This window comes from Candoia aspera, chromosome 6, assembly GCF_035149785.1.
Source record: "Candoia aspera isolate rCanAsp1 chromosome 6, rCanAsp1.hap2, whole genome shotgun sequence".
Classification (NCBI taxonomy): domain Eukaryota; kingdom Metazoa; phylum Chordata; class Lepidosauria; order Squamata; family Boidae; genus Candoia; species Candoia aspera.
In genome coordinates this window covers 10239307-10265378 of record NC_086158.1, presented here as the reverse complement: position 1 = coordinate 10265378, position 26072 = coordinate 10239307, and the positions used below count along the sequence as shown (strand labels likewise).

Sequence of the window (26072 nt, the reverse complement as noted above, 5' to 3'; positions counted from 1 at the left end):
TCACTACGGCGTGAGGTATCATCAATATGCAGATGATACCCAATTATACATCTCCATTCCGGGTGAAGTAAGTGATGCTGTGGCCACCCTTTCCAAGTGCCTGGGGGCTGCTGGGGTGTGGATGGGGGACAACAGGTTGCGGCTGAACCTGGGGAAGATGGAGTGGCTGTGGATTAATGGCTCCTCGATTTCTGGGAAATTGTCATCTTTAGTTCTGGATGGGGTTGCACTGCCCCAGACAGACCCGGTGTGTAACTTGGGGGTCCTCCTGGACTCATGGCTCCTGCTCAAAGAGCAGGTGGCAGGTGTGGCTAGGAGGGCCTTTGTGCAACTTCGTGTTGTGCGCCAGTTACTCATGCCCTGGTTATCTCCCATATAGACTACTGCAATGCACTCTACATGGGGCTACCCTTGAAGAGTATCCGGAAGCTACAGCTGGTGCAAAATGCAGCCACGCGGGCGATCTTGGGTTTCCCAAGATCAGCACATGTCACCCCTTTGCTCCGTGAGCTGCACTGGTTGCCAGTATGCTTCCGGGTCCAATTCAAGGTGTTGGTCATCACCTTTAAAGCCTTATATGGCAGGGTCCAGGTTACCTAAGGGACCATCTCCTCCCCAACACACCAACCCATACCACCTGGTCGTGCAGAGAGGGCATGCTATGGATCCCGCCTGCAAGAGAATTCCATCTGGCAGGGTCCAGGAGGTGGGCCTTCTCTGCAATAGCCCCTACCCTTTGGAATATCCTTCCCCCAAAAGTGAGATTGGCTCCCTCCCTCCTGGACTTTAGGAAACAGCTAAAGACCTGGTTCTGTAATTATGCCTGGGGTGGGAGAGAGAGTAGCCGTTCCTGGGGATGGTTAGTTTCTTAGAAGGACCCTGCTCTGCTTGCAAATCATAAAGAACTTCCAGCCATCAAGGTTTTTATTATATTTATTTTATTGTGTATTATAGTGTTTTACAGTTTTATATTTTTATTTATGTTTTATTGTAAACCACCCAGAGTCCCTTTTGGCAGATGGGCGGTGATAAATTTGATTAATAAAATAAATAAATAAATAAATAAGTAATCCACAGTGCAGTTTATTTGTTTTACTTTGGAGTAATGTGTGAATCCAGACACTATGGAAGACAAACCAAGGATTTTGTCTTGGTATACTGTATTTCGTTAATCAGGGCATTATTATTTTTTTCAAGAAACCACGATTAAAAGAAATTATCATGTAACAATGTGTGAACCAAGTACATAATTCTTATACAAAAATGAATAATTAGAGCACAGGTCTTGCGATGTCATTATAGTATTATGATCTGCACATCTGAGAAAGTCATTTCAACAGTATCACTGGTAGCAAAAAGAGACTGGTAGCAAAGCTTAAGGTTCAGAGAGAATTTTGTTGTACAACCCCTTAGAGTAATCCCTATAAAAATATTTTGTTAGAGCTTCCTATATGTCATGTAATAGTAATAGCAGACAGCAAAACCTATTTGCTTCATCTGTCTACGTAGCCTGCAATTTCTGGAGCTTCTGGTTTCCCCATCCCAGCCACATCAATTGAAAACAATTATTTAAATAACATTATGCAGAATTTAGCAAAATAACAAAACAGATTGTAGGAAACTTTGAAATAAAAAGTGCTTTTACCTTCACATTTTTTTCTTTCTCTTTCAGTAGTTCCTCCATTTTGCATGCTTTTTCTTCTACGCTTAATGCTTGGTGTATCACAAATTTCAATTTATTTGTAAGAGTACCATTCTGGTCCTTAATCAAGTTTAGCCTAAGGCAGAGTTTATAATATGAAAAAGTATGTTATATATACTGTAAATATATGAGTACTGTAGAGAGATTAAAATTATTCATATAACTGTCAAACTATCATGTACAACTGAAAACTGTCTTGCTTATTAGATGCAAGCCAAATATTAGACATTTTAAAAATATTTTTAATGATAAAACCGTATTAAAACATACTATACCATTTCATTATGCATTAAGAAAGAAAGAAAAACATACAAAGAAACTTTTATTGAAAGAAATCTGGCAGAAATCTGCTTGTTTTCCAGAATACAAAAGTGGAGTACTGCCTTATTAATACTGACTCAAAGATAACTTTGGGAAGGGAGAATTAGACAATATTAATTAATTAATTTCAATTTAACCTTTTCTTCCCCAAGACACTCAAGGTAACTAATAAACAAAACCATAATAATCTGAAAAGAGTTAATATCTAGTTAAAAAATCAGTGAAGTTCTATCAATCCAACTCAAAGGCCCCTCTGCTCGGAGAGAGATTTTACTGTGTTGTGTGGTTGAACCAGACTACACTGAATCTTGCATTAGACAGTTTGCCCCTGCACAAAGAGTTACTATAATTTTTTATTAAAAATGTAATAATCTGCCTTTCCTTCATTAATGGAAAAAAGAGATAGAAAATGGAAGGAAAACATGGAGGTATATGTCAGAAGATACTGTTCAATGCCAGTAAAATTCTGTGAATGAGGTAGGGTAAATGCGCAATGAAAACTCATCTAAAGCCATCCTAACTAGCTCCCATCTCAAATATAGAATTAGGTTTATATAATACATTTAATTAACTCAGTTAAAAATAAAATGGCGCATGCACATAGCATGCTACAGTCAGTTTTAGCCTTATTGTTTCCCTGTGGCTCACTGTCCTATGCAAATCAAGAGTCCCTCTCTTGGGGTAGATGGGCGGTAATTAAATTTGAATAATAAATAAATAAACTCAGCTTGTTAAATACTTTATGGTTAAATATACTGTGTTAACCCCAAAATGGGATAACTTACTACTCAAATGAAGTGTGTTATGTGATTGTACCTGTTATCTCATAAATTTAAGATATTTAAAGAACATAACTAGCTAGTTGGTTCTGTAAATGAGGAAGCAAAGAAATTGCTCATTTAGTAGATAGCAACCAGCCTTCCTTGTTACGGTGCAGCACCGTTCAAGTTCTTTCTCTCTTTACATTTATTTCAGGGTTTTTTAAAAGCAGTTAATTAATGGGTACCTTAAACTTTTCTCCTGGATTTCTTTCTTAAGATTGGCTACATTGGTTCTCATTGATTCTAGTTCAGAAGCTGTTCCATCCACAGTAGCTTTCAGTGTATCCAGCTAAACAGTTAAAGAAGACATGTGAAATTTTAAGGAACATCTGATTGTTCATAAAGAATAATGTTGCTTGCCCTTTTGGGAAATGCAGGGATTTTATTTTTTTAAATCTTTTAACAATTTAACAATTTAATATTTGATTCTGGGAAAAAATCTTTTTGGGGAACATAAACATTTTCATAACCTTTAATTTTACCATGCATGTATTTTTTCAGCAGCATTGTCATCCATAGCATTTGTGTGAATGGGAAATAAATAAATAACCCTTACCACAATGAGGTTCTTCTCTGCAGGATCCGCAGTCCAAAATGTTTGAACCATAATATTCAATTTCTATTCCCTATTCTTAGAGATCCCCTTTCTCACTCAATAGTCTGAATCACTGTCTATGCTGTTAAGTTCTAACGAGATGTTTACACATAGATTCTAACCTGAAAGATAATGAAGACCATAATTCATATACCCATTTATGCATAAATTACCTCGTTTTGGAGAAAATTTCTGTTATTCTCCTCTGTCTGGTATTCTAGTCTCAGTTTGGCAGCTTGTCGATCAGCAATGGAAATTCTCTTCTCAAACTCCACATTGTTCCCACTCTCATTCGCCAAAAATTGCACTTTGTCTTTAAGCATACGTTCCTTTGCACGGATTGCCCTTCTTGCCTGTGCTAGAAGCTATTGATAGAACATGAATGAATGAGTATGCAGTAAACCAGATACCACAAACATTCTAACTAAAATTCGGAAAGCAGCATTTCTGTTTTGTGGGGGTCTCACAAGATGTACATTATAGATTAAAATGCATCATAAAATATAGCAAAATTATTAAAAAATAACATATATATAAGAAGGAAGACTCATTAGTTCAGATGACATTCCATAATTTAGAAATAAAATCCAGGAAAAAATTACCAAGGCACAGTTATCTATTTCTTGGTCCCTTTTCTGCATTTGTTCTATAGTGTTTTCCCACTGCTGGATAAGGTTTTGTCTTTCGTTATGAACCCTGCGGAAGTCTTCAGCTGTTTTGTCCAATTCGATCTGTAAAGAGAATGGTACCAAGTTGACGAGATATTCTAGCTATAAGAAACACTTAAAGTTTTACTGTAACATTAATTCTCCAGCCTTGTGAACAAACCTGAGCAGCTAAGGTTTCTGTAAGTTCATTGTCAAGGGTTCTGTGTCTATTATTACACTGAACTGTCAGCATCTCGATCTGTAGAGTCAATTTCTGAAAATAAAGAATGATCAAGTTTATTATTTTAAATAGTAACTCCAAAAATAAAATATAGCTAGGAGCGAATAAGCATTACCATTGTTATATTGTCCAAAAGAAGCCCATTAAAGAATCCTATGGGTTTAAGAAACCTCAAAGAAACAGTGACTCTGGGCTGTTTACAAAGTGTTAAATAAAACATTTAAAACAACACAACACAAAACAAAAAAAGAGCGAAGATGGCAGAGATAATAAACCTGATGGGAACAAAGAAAAAGAAGAAAAGAGGGCTTCCATCACACTTGCCAAAGGCCTGGACGAAGGGCCAGGACTTCAGGGCCCTTTGAAACACCAGCAGGATGGGGCTGATCGAATCACAGGGGGAACCTCATTCCAGAGGGAGGTGCTGCTACAGAGAAGGTCCACTTCCAGGGTCCTGATAGATGGCATTGTTTAAGGAACCTGGAGCACACAAAGCCTTCCTGGTTGGATCAGCCAGGCAGATACTATGAGAGACAGGCGGTTCTCAAATAACCAAGCCCTATGACATAGTGATAATTTAGTCCCTTGCTTGAACCTTATTATATACTGTTTCAAATGGAGAGCTATCAGGGAGCTGAACTATTCCAATCAACTTACTCAATACTTAATAACAGAATTTTATTTGATATATAGTAAAAAAGTATTTCCAACAGTTACTGGGTTTCATTTCATATTGTCTGGATTATCTGCTGCAAGGGTAGGTAAAGGTAAAGGTTTCCCTTGACGTAAAGTCCAGTCGTGTCCGACTCTAGGGGGCGGTGCTCATCTCCGTTTCTAAGCCTTGGAGCCGGCGTTGTCATAGACACTTCCGGGTCATGTGGCCAGCATGACGACTCGGAACGCCGTTACCTTCCCGCCGAAGCGGTACCTATTGATCTACTCACATTTGCATGTTTTCGAACTGCTAGGTGAGCAGGAGCTGGGATTAACAACGGGAGCTCACCCCGCCGCGCGGTTTCGAACCGCCGACCTTCCGATCGACAGCTCAGCGGTTTAACCCGCAGCGCCACCGCGTCCCTTAAGGGTAGGTCAATTTATAGTCTATATGTTTCTCATCTGCAAAATGTGCAACTTTTGAAGCCATAGGGAGCTTAGCCTATATTTCCCACCAATCTGCCAATTAACACAAGTAGCTGACAATTAAGAAACTAATAGAAGACAATTAAGAAACTAACTGCAGGTTTCCTGCTGATATAGCAGCAGGAAAGCAGTGATCTCGTCCCATACAGCCAGCTGAATAGTTGGAAGGTAAGACCTAAATTGTTGCTTGCTTCTGATAATTGCAATAGGAAACCAAAGATCTGTAGATAGGTTTTTGGGAGGGAGCCTTGTTACTTTGATATTGTTTCCTACTGAAAATAGTGATCCTGAGCTGAATCCCTAGCCTTCTCCCATCTTATTACTGGGAGGGGAATTCTGCTTAACTTCCTTGGTTCTCACAACAGGAATAATCTGCAACCATTGAGGAACCCTTATAGCTTTCCTCTCTCTCCCAGTTCATTTAACATTCACTGGGAAGGGGGAGAATGCAAGAAGATGGTTATGACAAGATGACTGACAGCCAGTCTGGTCTAGTGGTTAAGGCACCAGGCTAGAAACCAGGAGTCTGTGAGTTCTAGTCCCGCCTGGGGCATGAAAGCCGGCTGGGTGACCTTGGGGAAGTCACTTTCTCTCAGCCCAACTCGGTGCAATGTAGACTAGCCTCCTCGTGGTGCACCCCTGGCATGTGACTTGTCATGGCTAAATAGTCTACACATCTGGCTGCTGGACCTCACAAGGATTTCCCAGCAAGAAAAAAAGCAGCAGGAACACCAACTGCTATGCCATACAATTAAAAAAAAAAAAGGATGATTATGTATCTGTGTCTATCTCTATATATATATGCAGGTATGATGTAAGAGACCCTTCTATTAATTCACAATTCAAAGTCCTTTTAAATGAATTGTTCCATGCTGGCTCACTGAAAGAAAGGAACTTCAGGATGGATATTATCGGCTAAGCCAGGTAATTAAATATTTTGGTTTTACTTTAACAAAGTAGTGATGGGAGGTCTTAATTTGACCAAAACAGCATCAGAAGGCACAAACTCTATTCCTAGGCAAACTTACTCCAGTTTTTCCCCATAACAAAAGCCCTGTAACTTAGGTTGAGACCAAAGTCAACCAGTGAGCTTCCAAGCCTGAAGATAGATTAGGATCTGAGTTTACCCACCCTTAGGCCAACATCTTAACCACTAGATCACACTGGCTATCCCAGTTATCCTTCCTTGCCTTGCCTTGAAAAGCAAAAGATAAATGAACCTGCTATTTTCTTCCCAGTTGGAAAAACAAGGTTTTGAAAACAGTCCAATGATAAAAGTTTTAATAATCTAAACCTCAGATGTTCTGTTCAAATTCAGGTATCAATTAAAATAAAAGGAAACATGTTTCTAGACATCCACACATCTCCCATGTCATGCCTAATTTGACATTACATCTCTTTCCTGTCCAACTTGGTGCTACAAGTAACAAGGATTTTCCATCAAAATAAAACTACAAAGTCGTCTTTTATAACTTTATGAAATATAATATACACACTCGTAATTTTCCATCATCTTGCTGTGCATATTTCTGGATTGTAAGTGCATCGTTGTCTTTGCGAGCAGACTCTTCCAACCAAGCCTCTAAAGCCTGTTGGTCCCAGTTCATTTGGCACCTTAAGGCCTCCAGTTTCTGACTCAGCTTGAAAACATTATTCTAACATTGAAGGTGAAAAGAAATAAATACATAAGACAAAGTTAGTATTTGTATTATTATGAAATCAATACACCTCTTATTATTACACTATTACAAATTCGAGGCGAGTATCTGGTTAAAAAAAACACACTTCAGCTTAAAAAATGGCATAATTAAATGTGTAACTTGCAGTTCTCCATTTGTCACCTAGTAATCCAAAAGCTCAGTTAACCTAGTCTGAATACAGGCCACATTCACATGCATGTAAATAATTAATTTTGGTTTATTAAATATGAATGCATAGTATATTAGTAATTTATTTTTCAGTATTTGACTCTGACCTTAAACAAAATGAAAGGCATACATAACAACTTATCTACTCAAAATTCTAAGAACATGCAAAACACTCTGTCCCAGAGACATTGTGGAACTCCAGAATGTTTTCTTCTTCTTCTGGGCATCCTGAACTTGCCATTCCAGTGGTGATCCAGAAGTATTCCAGAAGTACCCACTAGGATTGGCATGATCTGGAATGTTCCAAAATTTTCTAGAATTTCTAGAACCCCCAACCTTACCTCATTTTCCTAAAATGAAGGATTAAACACTGGTGCAGTGAAGGATTTCTATAGATTAATGCAGTCAGATATAATTGAGGCCTTTTTATTTATTTATTATTCACATTTCTATCACCGCCCATCTCCCTCTAAAAGGGGGACTCTGGGCGGTTTACAATAAAATTCATCTTAAAACCTCACATCATAAAATCACCAGGTCAACAGCTACAATACTAAAATACTAAAAATATAAATATAGAATCCAAGTGGCAGATTTCCATTCCGTAGGGAGAACTCTACATCACCAGCCACCCCCAGGAAGAGCTACTGAAGTCCTGAGGGAAAACTTAGAATTGGGAAAGCAACAAGAAAAAATACTTAAGTCCAACCTTTGCAGACTGGGACCTTCCAGACATGTTAAGACTACAAATCCCATGATTCTCCACACTGGGTGGGAATATGCATTCCCAGTTTAGAGGCATCAGGTTGGGTAAGAATCTGAATTCTGTCTTTGCTTGAAGATTCTTTGATCCAATTATTTTTCCTTCCTACAAGCTATAAATGTATATATGCATCGTCTACAGCTACATAGTATAAAATACAGTTCATACAAGCTTCCAAGTTCAATTCCTGGCATATCCAATTAAAAGGAACAGATAACATATGGACAGTTAACAGAAGACCAATTAACTGTTAGACCAAGAGAAAATTCTGAATAATTTTTCCACCTTCTATTGAAACACAGGTGTACACTGATAAAATATTTGCACCACCGATATGATTGCTCCAAAAACTACTAAAATTTCAAAAGCATTGTTGTATTATTTTCTTTAAGGCACCAACACAGCTGAAGAATAAGAGTAGAAAAAATTAGTCTTTGACAAGGATTTTTCAATGCATAATGAAATATTTGAAACATACTTCCTGACTATTTTTCTTCTCTCTTAGTGAAACCAAATCACTTTCCAGCTTTTGAATCTCAGTCTTCAAGCGGCCCACTTCTCTCTCTGCAACAGCTTTAAAATGCTGCTCAGTTTCGATTTCATTCTGCCTGGCTCTGAAAAGAGACTTAAAAAGCAAGGTAATCCATTATTTTGCCAGTTTAATGAACACCTATAATCTATAGAACTCTTTTAATGTTTCATTCTCTTTTTTAGAGAATTAAAAATAAAAATGGATGTAAAATTTAGAACATATACCCAAGGAATGTTGTTGTATAACTGTAACATAACCCATTAATTGGTATTTATATAAACATATGCATCTTCTATAAGAAGAGATCAACATTCAGTCTCTCAGATCAGTTCTCCATCCTTGGAACACAAAAAAATTGAGATAAGGTTTTGAATCCATTGCTGTAGTTTTCTGTAGCTCAGAACAGAAGAAAAGTAGAATTATATTCATATAAGTTTACAGCCAAGAAGCATGACTCAAGTGAACCTCTTAATGATTTGAATGGATTTATGAATTTGCAGATATTTATGTGATCTTTCCATCTGAGTATATCACCAAATAACAGTATTCCTTTCCCATACAAGATATAAATTCACCAAGATGTTATCTATCAAGAGTACTACCATAATAAATCAAATATGTAATTAAGCTCCCTTTTTTGTTTTATAGGGTATCATCTTATAAAAATCTATTTAAAATTTAGTTATAAATATACATAAATATATATTATTTTGGCTCTGATTATAGAAAAATGTTCATAAACTTAATTGGTAAATAATATGAAGCAGAAATGAAACTGCAGATTTTATAAATAAAAACTAAGGGAATATATTGCCAGTATTTAGATATAAATGCAACATAAAGAAATATTAAGTGCCTTGTATGAATGAGAAAAAGTATGCTTCCTACTGATTTGGGGTAGCGCACTTCCACGCTCAGTTTTGTTTTGGAATGGTTAAGTCCCTATCACTATATGACTAATTCCAAATAATTATGCATAGAATTACAACTTCATACATAATCTTAGCATATTTGCTTTAAATCATATTGCATTTACTAAAATTATTATATAGTAAGTCTGCTTAGAACTGCTCACAAAGATGCATAACCTTACTGAAATTAAACTGATCTATGTCTGGTCATTACTTGGGTGAGAAATAGCTTCAGACTTTCATGTATGTTACCAAATTCCATGACGGAGAAAAGTTGGATCTATGAATAATACACAGCAAAAATCCTAGGCATACATCAGAATAAATGCATATAAAATTGTGCTTTGCAGGTGATCAAAGTCTGTAACCACTTACTTGTGTCAAATCAAACTCCTGTTTGACATTTTTCAAATGTGAGGTCATTGCTGTAATACGGTCTTCGTAGTCAGTCAACTGACTTTGCAAATTTTCCTTTTCCTTTTGCAATGTTTGCAGCTGTGAAGCAAAGATCAATATATTTAATGTTACGAAACACCAGAAACAGGGAGCACACAAACAACTGGACCATGGTAGAGTAGAAATACTCTTGTTTTGTAAACATAAATCTCTTTGAGGATTATTTGGAGGAAAAATAACACTTTTCCCACACATTTTTTTCCCTTAAATAGGTTATTCACAAGCAAATTCAAACAATTAAAATGGGAGGTTAACAGCATTAATAAAAAAGTATATTCCTACACTTTAGAAAATATGTAAGATAAAATGATACAGTATACAGTCGAAACAATAACGAAGAGTCAAAACAATAGTGAAATTTTAAAAATATCACAGCAGGATTAACAGATCATTAAAAGGTCTGGGGAAAATAAAGTACCTTCGTCTGGGACAGAAAAGACCATAAAGACAGGTTTAGGTGTATCTGTTAGAATGGTGTTCCTAAATCAGAGGGCTACCACTGGAAAAGCTTACTCATGGGTAATCTAAATCTGTACCATAAGCCGTCATTTTATTGAGACATACTCCCCACGTCATTCATCATCCCATTTTATTGGGCTATATACAACCTATAGGCCAGGGTTTCTCAACCTTAGCAAGCTGGCTGGGGAATTCTGGGAGTTGAAGTCCACACATCTGAAAGTTGCTGAGGCTGAGAAACCCTGCTTATAGACATACACACACACATAAGGATGAGGACACACATATAGATAAACAAGATGAACCATGTTCTGAACCAATACGCTGAGTCCCGGTTGTTCGAGGTCAAACCAGGGCAACATAGGGTCAGTGCTGCCTCACAACCTGAACTGGGCTTAGTGTAACTGGAAAGTGACGGCGCCTTCCAAGCACATCATGTGTCCTGTGTCGAGATGGGGCAGAATCGGAGTTGGGCGGCACATAACCCTAATAAATTATTATTGTTGTTATTATTATTTAAATGTATGTGCTGCCCAACTCCAATTCTGCCCCATAATAATAATAATAATAATAATAATAATAATTATTATTATTATTATTATTATTGAGTGTTGGTTGGAAGGAGAGCACTCCATAGGAGGTAAGAAGAAGGGGAAGAGAGAGCAGGGACAAGAAGAGGGGGCTTTCCTTACCTCAATGGATATCCCGACTTATAGGAAAGAAATACTACTGCAGAGGGGGTCAAACTAAACCACCCATTCTCCCATCTCACTTCCCTGGAGATACATATATACACAGATAGACAATGCCCTCTCAGGCAGAAATATAAATATAGATGAGAGAGGCCGACACTGCCTCGCCGCCTCGCTCATTTTGAGAGGTATCAGGAACCAGGTTTTTGTCTTCCTGGTCCGCCGTCTCCACTGCTGGACGCTGCATCCAAATAAAGCGGGCCCTGAGCACCCCCCTCTCCGCCCCTTGCCTCTTCCTCCAGCGCCTTGTTTTCCTCGCTAGCCATGGGGATGGCGAACCCATCGTCCCAGTCGAGCTCGGCCAGCACCGAAACGGCCGAACCGATGGTGCAGTCGCCGCCGCCCCTGCCTCCGCGACCTTCGTCACTCATGGCGCCCCTGCCTCGGTTCGGCCTTCGCGACTCCCGGCCTGCCGTTGGTTGCCTTAGCAACAGCCAGAATGCGCTGCCTTGGCAACCGCCGCGCGGGCCCTCGAGTTCCGGTCCACCTGCCTCATTCGCGCGCTTACATCCTCTCTTCCCTTACAACTGGTTGCAGCCGCTGTCACTCAGCTGGGGTTGCGGGGGTTGATGGGAATTGTAGTGCTTGGGCTCAACAGGTGGCGGCATCTAGTCGAACTTATCTGAGCATGGAAGCAAGGTATGACTGCACCGGGTTATACTTGGATTGGAGGCCACTAGGGGATGACAGGGCTGTAGGTTAGACGGGATAACCAAAAAAAAAAAACACCAAAGTTGGGAGGGGGGCATCTCTGAAGAAGGCAATGGCAAAGTTGATGCCAAAACAAACAAACTGCATGAAAGTGGAGTTTTCATAGCCCTAAGAGTTAACGTTGCACCTGAAGGGCATCTGCTTAGGGAATCCTGCAGCCTGATCCTATCCATACTTAACCCATGAATAAACCCAGCATTACCCCTTTTTTTCTCCTGTCCTTTTGAGTGTAAGGTGGGGAAAGGATATGCAATATCCTGGAAGGATTTTCCCAAACATTCCCCCAAAATCCTCATTGCCTGGAGACCAGAAAGAACAACCACCTCACCTGACCTCCAAAAGATAAGGAAGGCTGGACATGCTTCAGACTCAGATGGGAGACTACTAGGAAATGCCAGGGAGTAAAAAAAGAAAAAAAAAATCCAGAAGACAATGACAAACCAGTTCCATATTTTTGTTGAGGAAACTATATGGCTTCAAAAATAATTTGGAAAGAATGTTGTTGTTTTTGATATCTGAACAGCTTGGCACTAGATTTCGGAAAGACTGCCTTCTCACAAAGGCAACCGCTGAATCTTAGATCTTCACAAGCCGGTTGCTCTATGTTCCCACAGCATGACATGACATCCAAATTGTACATCTTTTCCAAACAGGTCCATCAGTTAACATCTTTGTGAAAAGACCTTTTAAGTAAATGCAGCCTGATGCATTCTTTTTAAAATCTATGTTTTAACTAGGTTTTCTTTTCCTCTTTTTTTAAAATAAGACTGGGCAGGATTACAACACAGTAAAAATATAAGAGTACGAAACAGTATACAAACTCAAAACACCTTCCTCAAAATGTTGTAGAAGAAGAGCTGTGTTAGTCTGTGGTGGCAAAAAAAAACACATCAAGAGTGTGATAGCACCTTTTTTGATTAAGAGATTTTATTAAAAAGCATAAGCTTTTGGAAGCTGCAGCTTCTGATGAAGTGAGCTGATCTCACTTAGTTGGAAAAGGTGCTACCAGACTCCTTATGCTTTTCTTCCCCAAAATGGATATGTTTAGCAATCAACTAGGATTAAAACTTCATTTGACTGCTTCATGAAATGTCAGGAGGAAGGGCCAGAGATAGAGAGTTGCAAAGTGAGGAGACCACAACAGACAAGAGCTGCCGTCTGTCCACGTCCTTCGAACTTCTCATGTGGTGAGGCCCTTAGGAGGCCTTCTCAAGATGTGTTTGAGAAGGATGGGCAGAATCAATTCTGGCAAGGTAATTAATGTAATTAGATTATAGGTAGTCCTCAGTTAGTGACCATTTGCAGTTATGATGGTGATGAAAAAATAACTTTATGATCAACCCTAGCATTTATGATCTTTGCAGGTCTATAAAACAAAAGGAAAGCTGAAATAAGATCATAAGCACAGTTGCGGTTTCACTTAGAGACTGCTTCACTTAATGACTGAGTTGCTGGTTCCAATTATGGTCACTAAATGAGGACTACCATTACAAAGGCTGCCCCACATACTATATATTACAGTAATCCATCCAGTTGGTCATCAAAGCATGATTTATCATTTCTAATGTGTCATGGTTCAGAAGAAGCTGGGCAAATGTGGTGGTGATTTTATTTTTTATGCATATATGATTTTTGGTTTGTATAAATTGTTAATATTTATTTATAGAATGCCGGTCAGAAAATATCAACAAATACGATCATAATCAATCAATAAATAGTCGCTTTAGAGCAGTTTTACTTTGCTGTTGAGGTGAAAAAGTTCCCACGCGAACAACAGCAGCAAAGAACCCTCCAGCCACAGGCTTCATTCTAAATAATACATCCCAAAAAGATAAAAGGGAGAGAAAAAAGGAAGGCATTAAAAGCTGTGCTGGCTGGGATGGTGGTATTGTCATCCAACATATCTGGAGGGCACTGGATTGGCAAATAGTGATACAAAGTGAGAGCTACAATCCTTTTCCCCAATAACCCATGCACATGTTTATAAGGTGAATAAATGCCCCTATAATGTTTGATGTTGTTAAGTACTTAATGTTATGTTCAACTTTTTCTTTGACAAGCTATACTAACTATATTATGAAAATCAAGATACATAATTATGACATGAGAATTTTTTCTCAAATATCCTATATTCTTATATCTCCTCCTCCTCCTCCTCCTCCGCCTCCTCATTTTGATTTTTGATGCCACCCAATAGCAGGTTTTCAGGGCTTTCTGGAATACCATCAGGTTGGGAGCTATCCAGATCTCACAGGGGACCTCATTTCAGAGGACAGGCACCACTACAGTGAAGGCATGCTTTATGAGCTCCAATAGATGAATGACACTGTTTAATCGAGGGGACGTGGAGTGTACCCACTCTGTTAGATCATACCAACTGGGCAGATACCATGTCTTTGATACGTCATGTATCTTATAACAGATAGGTTTTTACTGTCAGATTTTACTTTTTTTCCAAGCTGGGCTCTTAAATTTTTAGTAGCTGCAAGACATTCAGAAGTTCAGTATGTAAAAGGAAAGCCTCCTGCTTGTTGGTTCATTGTGTGTCAACCATGGCACATGGAAAATGCAAAATAAAGAGCAGAAATTAAGGAAAGGAAAGGAAAGGAAAGGAAAGGAAAGAAATACATGGGTTTGTGTGAAGTTATTTTAAAACAGAAGAGTAGAAAAGTAGTCGGTAGTCTGCGGTCCGTTGCAGGGAATGGATGTTGGGTGAAAGAAGTGAAAATGGCACTATGTATAAAGGTGTGCTTCTGCCCACTGTGCTATATGGAAAGGAGAGCCAGATATGTCAGGAGAAACATAAAAATAAGTTGAATGAGTGGGAATGGAGTATTTAAGAAGCATGTGTGGTAGAACAGGAAGAGATACATCAAGAATGAATGGGCGGTGAAGGAATGTAGATTGCATACCAATGTGAGTGACCAGTATGAAAGATGTAGGTTGAGATAGTTGGCCGTACCTTCTACCCTGGCATGTGAAGAACTAATATTCCTGAGATGCTAATGTTCACTTATATAAAATGCTACTATTCCAGTAGATGGTGCTGCATGTCTGCATATTTTTAATTCTAACTATTTCACATTGAGCCCTTTGATATGAAAAACATAACATTCAAAATGTCTTAGTGGTATAAATGTGAAAACAAAACATTTTGTTTTGCATAATGGTACTATGACCCATAGTGAATTAGATTTAGTGTCCCGTTGCAGTTATCACTATACTGTATAGGATAGAGCAGATATACTGGACTTTAGCTTCCAAAATCTGGGAATGTTGGCTACAGATTCTGGAGCTGAACTCTCATACATCCAAAAAATACCAAGATGAAGAATGCTTTTGGGAGGCTGAGAGCTGCAGAGTGAATGGGACCGCATCTCATATGAGGGCAAGTTGTGAAGATTGTAGGGTTTTTGTTGCTTTTTCACCATACTTATCTGTTTTTATTGCAGCTTTCATCTGTTTCCCAACTCAAAATGTCAGCTTCAAGAGATGATTAAAAACAAATACTTCCTAGTCATTAAAATAATTTTAATTAATGATCACAGTTACAATATAGTTTAGAGCCTATCATCCTAGCAAGTACATACAACTGATACTTAAAATATTGTTCGACTTTTTCATAGTCAAGAGTCTCTAATCCTTGATTTTTTTGAAAAAAAGTTTCCTATTCCTGGTTTCTACCATCACTACAGCCTTCAGATTGTGGTCCACAGTGTTGGGAACTAATTAGCCTAGAGGGTTATTGGTGTACTGTACAGTCATTGGTATACTGTAATCTTGAGTTCTGTCATTGAGGTTAGCTGCTAAAGAATCAAATTTGTATTTAACAGAGATATTGGTTTGTAAACATACTTGAAAACTCAAAATACCATTGTGTAGCTATATCAATATGCATCCAACTTTTTTTATTATTATTACTGAATGAACCTCTTTAGGGCCTGATTTGCTTTTGCTTCAAGGAGAACATTATTTCTAGGAAATGGAAAGGAGGTACAATGCGGTCTACATTTTACAGTACAGTAGTGAGATGTTATTGGAGTATTGTGTTTTAAACAGCCCACTTCAACAAGGCAGTTAAGTTGGAAAGCATTCAGTGAAAAGCTATGAAGATAATGAAGAGTTCAGAAAATAATAATGTGGGGAAACTTTGGGACTTTTGTGAAAGATTAAATGGAAAAATGTGTTGGCTGCTGAACTTCAACAATGTCAAAAAGGAGGGAAACAATAAATGAATGAGAACCAAACAAAAAGCAGTGTTGTAGAAGAAAGAAGGACTCTGGCTGAACAGGAAAACATTTCTAACTACAAAAATAGGGATGCTTGACTAGGGAAGTTACAAGAATTCATTTTTTTGAAACCCTCACATCAAATAAATCTCCTTAATATGCATTTTTCCAAAGCTCCAGATTTCTCAGAGCTATTGCTTTATTACTTTTTTTCCCCCCAACATTTTAAGGAGGGAAACAACCTTGCCAAAAACAAACAAATGAACATAGCCACCTCATGTTTATTCAGCATGCAATAGAACGTAAGTGCAAGAAAGCAATTTAAATGATCAGAAAGCATGAATGCTATGAAACACCATCTTAAAAAATTGGTTATGATGATTATGAAGAACCTGTTAAGGTAGTTGATTGGAAAGCAAAAGGCACTGAGAACAAGAGAAAATGTAAGCAATTGTTTTGTAATTGTATCGCTTTTAAGGGCCAATTAAATAATTTGCCTGTAATAACTCTGATTCCATGAGGTGTTTGGGGTGATAAGGTACTGGGAAGCTGGAGCAGTTCTGGACATAAAGCATATCTAAGTAGGAAGAGTTTGTCTTTATCAAAAGCTAGACTATTGGACAAATCAGTTTGGTATTGCCTATGCCAACTGAAGTGGGGTTTTCAGAGAATGCAATTTCTAGGTATAAGCTGAACCAGGAGCACTTTGCTTACAAAGCAGGTACTTCATTAGTGCTTGGTTTTATGGGTGACAACCAGCACCTTGAATTGTACCTAGAAGCTGACTGGTAACCAGTATAGGTTGCAGACCAGGAATATTACATGGGCAAAACGAGGAATGCCCATAACTTTTTGCTGAGCTGCATTCTGGACCAGTTGTAGCCTCTGAGTAGTCTTCAAGGGTGGTCCCATGAAAAGTATGTTGCAGTAGTCCAAGTGGGAGGTGACTGTGATAAGGACCTCCCAGTCCAGGAAAGGACAGAATTAGTGCATAAAATGAATAGTTAGGAATGAGCTGGTTCCTGTATGGGATTATGGCTTGACATTTTAGGAGGAAAATTTAATATAAATATATTGATTTTGGCAAGCTGCCTTCAGATTTTAGTTTTGAAGAAAAATCCCTCAATTTCCAGTTGAAAAAGAGAACCTGAAGCTGTTTGCAGTTCAATTAAAATAAAATAAAATCCAAATTACCAAATTCATTTGTGCAAAATTCACTTTAGATTTGGGGAGGAAAAAACACTCTCAATGTATGAAGACTACAAATTGGTTTATGTTTGCAATAATCTAGATTTCTCGTGGGAAATCTGTTCAGATGATGGAATAAGTATTGCCCATTCTGCTGTTAGCAAGAGACAACAATGCAAACAATGATTGCACTATGGTTATAGATGTAAGCCTGGAACTTAATAGCAAAAGCAATCCAGTCCATAGGTGGCCTTGTAGTTATGATGGGTTATCAGAAATATGAGCTGTAATTTTTGTTTTGTTTTGTTTTTATCTAAGAAATACCTACCATTCTGTACAAATGCATTTAGGTTTGAGTTAACAACATTCAAACTGGTATAATCTGCCTTCAATTCTTGTCCTACTTCTGTGTTCTTATATTGTGTTTTACCGATCTCGCAGCAGCACGCAGCATGAAGCTGTGCAGCTGTATTCATCAGTGACTCATAGCCTTGCTTAGGGTCCAATTTTCATGGTAGTTCTATGGGAGAAAGCATGAAAAGCTTCTCTCTCATGCAGTGTGCAAGACAAAAATCCGTATTCATTACTAATCCAAAAAGATGTGATGCCCTTTGGAGATGTTCAGCCCTTAGGGGCATGCATCCGTGTTAAACTTGGTCACCTTTAGCTTTCTGTGCTTTCAGAAAAATTTTTTTTTAAGTATTATCATCAGGGATACTGGTCAGTTGAAAAATGACGAGCTGGTTAAGTACACAACAGCCAGTAGCAGATGCCTCAAACCCCCAACTAAACACCTTGTTAAAATTCTTTCTTTCGATTGAAGTGGAATCAGAGAGTTGTCAGAAGTTTTAGAACTGGCAGGAAAAAAAAAAGTGGATGCTTAAGGAACCAAATTCCTACTGCTGAGGAATTCTCCTGCTAAAAATGAAGCTGAAGTGAGACAATCTTAAGGAAGGAAGGAAGGAAGGAAGGAAGGAAGGACGGACTGACTGACTGACTTTGGATTGGTACCTCTATTGTATATTTCAAAGACTGAAACATGAATCATGATAACATAGAATTCCTGATATGGTTGATAACTTTATGAATAGATTTTAGGGATCGCACTTAGAATTCTGATCATAGACTTCATGGCTGCATGAATGTGCTATAGCAAGTAGCAAGTAGGACATGAGAATGAATTTCAGGAGGTCAAATTTTGCAGGAAAGTAGCCAAATCCTGATGCTTTTTAATTTCTAGAGGAAGTCTGTTGACAGGATACCCTTGGATATTCTATAGGTTCTGTGTCCAGTTCTGGGTACACATTTTAAGAACAATTCAGACAATCTGGGCTAGTTTAAGAGAAGGGTGATGAAGATAATCTGGGGACAAAAACTAAATCCCTTGAAGATTGATGGAATTATGAATATTTGGTTTTGAAAAAAGACCAGATATTATGGACTGAATGCAATATTTGGTCTTACCCAGACATGATATTACCCAGAAAGCTGTGGGCTGTGTTTGGATGATTTCAATCAGAAGCCAGACTACTATTTGTTAGAGATGCTTTAGTCTGGATTCCTGCACTGGGCTGGAAGTTGGCCTCAGTAGCTTAAATGTCTCCTTCTAACTCCGTTTTTATGAGCTGTCTTTTAATTTTTTTAAAAAAAACATTAACATTTGTAGAACCTGAAGGGATCCTGGGATTACAGCTCTCCAAATGCCCAGTCAGCACATATCCGCCTTGCCATCCTAGTCTAAATCTGGGCATGGACTAACTAGGTTTTGTCACAGGCCTTTCTGAAATCCTGGCCTGGCTCTGTTGAAACCACTAGACCTGCTATTACCCCTAAAGCTGGAATGGGCCACTGGGAGAGAGAGAAGCCTATGGAAAGATAATTTTGCCTAGTAGTCCTCAAATCTGAAGCTATGCTTCTCTCTTAATTAGAGTTCCTAGATAGACAGTATTTTGCTGGTTCATCAATACGAATATATTCTACTAGGTAATGGGATCTAAAAAGGCAGCAAAATCCAATCAGATTCTGTCCATAGTTCAGTGAATCTTGTTTGGGTAGAATAGGAGCAAAATGGGTAAATTTGAGATAACCATGTGAACCCATCTGTAGGATTTCTATAAAAATCTAATGATCTGGTCAATTGACCACTTCATCTGTCTGGTCAATTGATTGAGGATAGATACTCGCACACTGTTTGCATACAGAAACCTATTCTGTGGGGAATGGCCTACAACCAGAGTAAATGCGGAACATAAATGTTGTCAATTAGTAAGTAAATAAATTTTTGAAAAAACAAAACAAAGCTGATGAATATGGAACAAGAAATTTACATGAAGGTTAAGCATTTTGTATCATAGATACTCTTGCTCCTTAGGTCAGATTCACTGTAGCTTCATCTACTTAATTTATCTCATAATAAAGCAGAAGATGAGCCAGTCACTTTCTCTCTGCCCCAGGAAGGAGGCAATGGCAAGCCACTTCTGAAAAACCTTGCCAAAAAAACTGCAGGGACTTGTCCAGGCAGTCTCCAAGAATTAGACACAATTGAAAGGATTAAAAAAAAAACCTGTGCATTATTTGCCCAGATGCAACTAATATTCTATGTCTATCTGTCTGTCTATTGTCTTGCTCATATTTCCTTCTTTGCAGTAACATATATATCTATACACTGAAATCCTAGGTCTGGGGAGGTAGGAAGAGTAACATAATAAATATGAATCCATTATCAAATACAGTAAGTGAGCTTTCCAAAAGGAAAAAGCAAAAAAAGCCTGTTCCTTATGCTGGATAATCTGCTTATGAGATTGGAATGTTATTTTTGGTACATTATTCTGGAAGTGTGTTGTTTCTCAGTTTTTCTTTGACTTAAATTTTTCTTTATGGTTAAAACCATAATGAGCCAAGAAAACATTAATTATTTTAAAACTAGAACGTTCCATCTTGCTTGCAGCATCCATGGGCAATGGAGAATTATTCCCAAATCTTTTGGAAGGAGGAATACACTGCCTGATTTGACCAGTTTTGTGACATGTCTTTGCAGAGGGTATGGGTGTACATGCAATATGTACTCTCGCCATGAAAGATGAGACATCATTTTGGCCTCCTTGCATCTTGTTACAAATGTTGCTATGGTGTGGTGAGAAATTTTATTGTTTCATGTTCTATCATTATCAGAATGATGGGAGCCACAGAAAAGGGTTCTATTTTACAAAAGGGCAGCCAGTGGGAATTGTCAGAGGCCATTAGTTACATGGAGGTTTAGCATGACCACAGTTTGAACAGCTGAATCTGCAGCTCAACCCTACCAGAAACTTTGGAAGGTGTACTGTATTTTCTGAGCATTGGTGGTGGTTGTTCTTGTTAGTTGCCACTGAGTTGTTTACAACTCATGGCGACCCTATGTATAGCAGAATGGAATGCTGTTTGGTCTTGCGCCATATGCCTGACTGTTCCAATGTTTGCATCCATTGTTGCAGTAATTGTATCAATCCATCGCATTGAAGGTCTTCCTCTTTTCCGCTGGCCCTCAACTTCACCAAACATGATGTCCTTTTCAAGCGATTGGTCCTTCCTGACAATGTGCCCAAAGTATGAGAGTCTAAGCCTAGTCATCTTTGCCTCTAGGGAACATTCTGGTTGCATTTCTTCTAAAGCTGATTTGTTTGTTCTTCTGGCAGTCCATGGTATTTTCAATAATCTTCGCCAACACCACAATTCGAATGCATCAATTCTTCTTCTATCCTCCTTCTTTAATATCCAACTTTCACAGGCATATGTGGCAATTGAGAAGACCATGGCGTGAGTCAGACGCACCTTTGTTTTTAAACTGATGTCTTTACTTCTGAAAACTTTAGATAGGTCTTTGATGGCAGATTTTCCCAGCGTGATACGTCGTTTGATTTCATTGATGGTAGCCCTATGTATTTTCATTGGGATATGGAATGTATTTGAAAGGGGTATTTCATAAAGCATGTTGGGATATACTGGTGAAATACAGCTAGTCCTTGCCTTGGTATAGCCAACTTGCCCTTGAGATTTGGAGAATTTCAAGGTCCACTTGCTCCTTTGATATTCTTTCAACTTGCACCCTACCTTCATAACTCTGCTTGTTAATAGCAATTCCACCAGGTCTGAGGATCTTTTTATTTGCTGTATATTATTGGACTGGCACCTTAAAATCTCCAGAAAAGCTGCAAAATTTCTTACAGCCACCAATGCTTTATGCAAGAAAATCTTGTCTTCATTTTAGGATTTTATGCCTATATTTAAAAAAACCACAACCCTCTCTATGTTGTTTTAGGTTTCTTTTTCACATGTGACTGGTCACTGACTGCAATGATGTTTTAGGGCATTTAGGGCAAGCAGAGGACCCCACCCTGAAGTGGTAAACCAGCAGGCTTCAAAGGGTAAGCTAAGTGGAAATGGTTAACTAAATCAGGAGCATTAACGTGGCGAGCAGGCACCCATTCAGGATGAGGAAAGTGTTCCCAGTGAATCAGGTACTGGAGGGAGCCCCGAAGCTTGCGAGAATCAACGACCTCCTTGACTTCAAAGTGTTGTTGCCCGTCAATCATGATTGGAGCAGGAGGAGGAGGTTGGGGATGCCATTGGGAAGATTGGTGGACAGGCTTGAGCAGGCTGCAATGGAAAACAGGGTGCAAACGCTTCAAATTGTGAGGCAAATCCAACTTAACAGTAACCGGATGCCAACAATAGGGAAAGGACCAATGAATTTGGGAGCAAGTTTTTTCGATGGTTGTGGGGACTTTATAAACTTGGTAGAGAGATAAACCTGATCCCCAATATTGAAATCATGTTGCATAGAACGGCGTTTATCAGCCTGGAATTTGTAAGCAGACTGGGCATCAGCCAAAGCCTGCTGAATTACCGGCCAGGAATCAGCCAACTGAACAGCCCAGTCAGAGGCAGAACAGGACTGGGGAGGTGTTTGTGGCAGCTCAGGGATGGGAACAAAGTCATGACCAGAAACCACACGAAAAGGGGTATGCCCAGTGCTCTGATGGACAGCATTGTTGTAAGCCACCTGAGCAAAGGGCAACAAGTCAACCCAGTTGTCTTAATGGTAATTTATGTATGCCCTTAGGAATTGTTCAAGGGTAGAGTTCAAAACCTCCGTAGATCCATCAGTCTCAGGATGCGACGATGTGGACAATGCCTGTTTGGTGCCAATCAATTTTAAAAATGATCTCCAAAACTGGGAAGTGAACTGTGTCCCGCGGTCGCTGACCAAACGGGAGGGGCTACCATGGAGACGGTAGATGTGGATTAGAAAGAGGCGGGCCAATTGTGGGGCCGATGGGATGGACGCACATGGAATGAAATGGGCTTGTTTGGAGAAAAAAATCCTTTACAACCCAAATGACTGTTTTTTTCTGACTGGGAGGCAGGTCCACAATAAAGTCCATAGAAATCTCCTCCGAGGGACGGGATGGGCTGGCTACTGGCTGCAGGAGCCCCTGTGGCTTACCCCCTTTCCGCTTTGACATGGCACAAACAGGACAGGAAGCAACATAGTCTTTCACATCATGCCTTAAAGTTGGCCACCAAAATTGACGGCGAACCAAATGCAAGGTTTTGACAAAACCAAAGCGTCCAGCAAGTTTGTCATCATGGGAATGCTGCAAGATATCAGCCCTCAAAGTCTCAGGCACATAAAGGCGGTGTTCCACCCACGCCAGACCGTTTTCAAAGGAAACATTGTCTCTATTAGCTAGCAACCAAGTGTCAGATTTCAGTGCCTGGAGAAAGTCCTTTTGTAACTGACAAGGAACTTGCATTTTCCACTTCCCAGATGGAGGTGGGGCTGGGGATGCCTGCGCACGGGTCTGGCTCCGGGTGACAGCAACCAAGCCCAGTTGTGGTTCAGTGAGAACAGTCCCAACTATATCTGCCATGTGGTCAGAGTCCTGAGGCAAATGTGACAAAGCATCGGCCAGAAAGTTTTTCTTTCCTGGAGTAAATTTTAACTGGAAGTCAAAGAGACTGAAAAATTGAGCCCAGCGAATTTGTTTAGGACTAAGACGCCGGGGGGTGCGGAGGGCTTCCAAATTCCTGTGATTGGTCCAAACCTCGAAAGGGCATTTAGCGCCTTCCAGGAGGTGACGCCAGGCTTCCAAAGCGGCTTTTACAGCAAAAGCCGCCTTTTCCCAAACATGCCACCAGCGTTCCGTTTCAGAAAATTTTCTGGACAGATAAGCACAGGGCTTTAAGTGATTTTCAGAATCTTTCTGTAACAATATAGCCCCAATTGAGAAGTCAGAAGCATCAACCTGGACCACAAAGGGACGGTCAGGATCGGGGTGCTGTAAAATAGGCTCAGCAGTGAAAAGGGTTTTTAACGTTTCGAATGCTGCCTGGCATTCAGGTGTCCAATTCAGCACTGCCCCAGGATTTTTCACCTTGCGTGTCTCTCCCAAACCCTTGGTACATAGTAAGTCAGTAAGGGGCAAAGTAATCTCAGCAAATCCCTGGATAAACTGTCGATAGTAATTACTGAACCCTAAAAAACTTTGTAATTGCCTCCGGGTGCAGGGGCGTTCCCAACTTAAAATCGCCTGAATTTTTTCAGGGTCCATCTCAATGCCTTTGTCAGATACCCTATAGCCTAGATAGTCAAGTTGGGTTTTGTGAAATTCACATTTGGAAAGCTTGGCATAGAGTTTGGCATCTCTAAGCTTACTTAACACCTGTTTGAGGAGGCGTTCGTGTTCCTCCTCGGTTTCAGTGTAAATGGGAACATCGTCTAAATAAACCAGAACCCCTTTAAACAAATGATCATGTAACACTTCATTAATCAATTGCATAAAGACCCCGGGCGCCCCTGCTAACCCAAGAGGGAGGACATTGTACTGAAATGAACCCAATAGGCAATTAAAAGCAGTTTTCCATTCATCTCCATCTTGTATGCAGATGCGAAAATAGGCTTCATGAAGGTCGAGCTTGGAAAAAATCTTGCCCTTGGACAAATGGGCTAACGTGTCTTTCATTAGAGGCAGAGGATATTTGTTGCAGACAGAGACAGAATTTAACCCCTGATAGTCCGTACAAAGTCTAAGTGTGCCATCCTTCTTTTCACAGAAAAGCACAGGGGCCCCAACTGGGGAATTTCCAGGTTCAATAAACCCCCTTGACAGGTTTTTGTCAATAAAGTCCCGCAATGCCTCAAGCTCTTTCTGAGTCATTGGATAAATTTTCGGCTTGGGCAATTGAGCATTGGGGACCAACTCTATTGCACAGTCAGTTTTTCGATGGTGGGGGGGGGTAGCTGATCCGCTTCCATTTCCTCAGAGACGTCTGCAAAGCCTTGGTATCGATCTAGCAAGCCTTCTAAATGTGTCAAGCTAGGGCATGGCATGGCAATTGCAGCCCTTCCAACCCCCACACGTGAAGCTCTGTCCGCTGTAGGGGCTTGGTAAAACCCATCCTTAAAAGTCAGAGTTCTGTGTTCCCAGTTTATATATGGCTTCGATAGGTCAACCAGGGAATCCCTAGAATTACCAAGGGATTGCCAACAGGGGCCACTACAAATTTTAAAGATTCATGGTGGCTGCCTATTTGCATCGCAACAGTTCCAGTGAAATGGGTTGCCGCCGCCCCCCCTGCCATTGAACTGTATAAAGATCAAAGGCTGCTGGAGGGGAAAGCTAGGCAGGTCCAGAGCAGCAACCAGATCAGGGTGAATCAGACACCTGGAACACCCAGAGTCAACTAAAGCCCAGACCTCTGTAGTCTTTGTGCAGGAGCCCAATTTCACTTTTACTGCTAGGGTTGGACAGTCAGCACTCACCATGGCATTTTCGCGCCCATCCTCCTCCACCTGCCTGCAGGTGCTTTTCAAGGCAGGTGGCTGGCGTTTCCCGCTGGCTCCTTAAAGTCATCTTCAACCTCTCCCGAGAAGTAGGGTACTTCTTCGGCGTCGGCCGCCCCCTTGGCTGCCATCATCCGCTGCGATGAGGGCAGCGATTTGGTCGGCAGTTTGCCCGCCCAGTCTCCAGCCTTGACTTTTGGGCAATCAGCTGCTTGGTGTCCTTCCTTTCCGCATCAGAGACACTGACCCTTCGCATAGCGCCGATCTTTCCCCTCTTCCCAGGCTCTGTAGCCTGGCCGGGCAGCAGTTGCGGCACTTCGGGGTCCCCTCATGGTGGCTGGTGGCCTTTCTGGTCACTTGGTTTTCATGTAGGTATGCTGGGCGTGCTCAGCCTTGCCAGCCAGCCAGATCCATTCATACAATGTCTCTGGGTTGTCTCTGCACAATGCCCAATGCAGGATGTCCCTATTGAGTCCCTCTTTAAACCATTCTATTAAAGTAGACTGGGACCAATTGGTAATTTTCCCAGCTAAAGCCTTAAACTCCAGGGCATAATCAGCTACAGACAGTTGGCCCTGGCTAAGATCCTTCAGTGCCCTTTTAGCTCTTGCTTTGGCTAGCAGATCTTCAAAGTGCAGCTTTAACGCCCACATAAATTCCTTGAAATCCTCAAGCTCAGGGGAGCTAGCCTCGCTTAATTGAACATACCAATCAGCCGCTCGTCCCTTCAGCTTGGTGGCAATGGCAGCTATCTTAGCCTCTTCTCAGCTATCTTAGACCTTGAAACAAGGTCCAAACTGTTTCATATAATTTTTTGCATTAGTGAAGAAGAAAGACAACTTAGTTGGATCCCCGTCAAACTTGACAGAAAAGTCTTTCACCCCCGCTCCTGTTGGAGCTGAATTAGCGGC

At 40.0% G+C, this 26072-nt stretch overlaps 1 protein-coding gene across 1 annotated transcript in view; it reads right to left on the bottom strand.

The window, feature by feature from the left end:
- Positions 1-11611, bottom strand: part of CCDC39 (coiled-coil domain 39 molecular ruler complex subunit) — a 30767-nt gene extending 19156 nt beyond the window's left edge. The window contains exons 1-9 of the mRNA XM_063307866.1: positions 11439-11611; positions 9917-10036; positions 8577-8723; positions 6964-7122; positions 4268-4360; positions 4042-4170; positions 3613-3804; positions 3030-3133; positions 1646-1778 (exon numbers count right to left, since the gene is read on the bottom strand). Of these exons, the coding sequence (XP_063163936.1) occupies positions 1646-1778; positions 3030-3133; positions 3613-3804; positions 4042-4170; positions 4268-4360; positions 6964-7122; positions 8577-8723; positions 9917-10036; positions 11439-11579 (1218 nt within the window). The 5' untranslated portion in view covers positions 11580-11611. The remainder of the gene's footprint in view (positions 1-1645; positions 1779-3029; positions 3134-3612; positions 3805-4041; positions 4171-4267; positions 4361-6963; positions 7123-8576; positions 8724-9916; positions 10037-11438) is intronic.
- Between the last annotated feature and the right edge of the window lie 14461 nt (positions 11612-26072).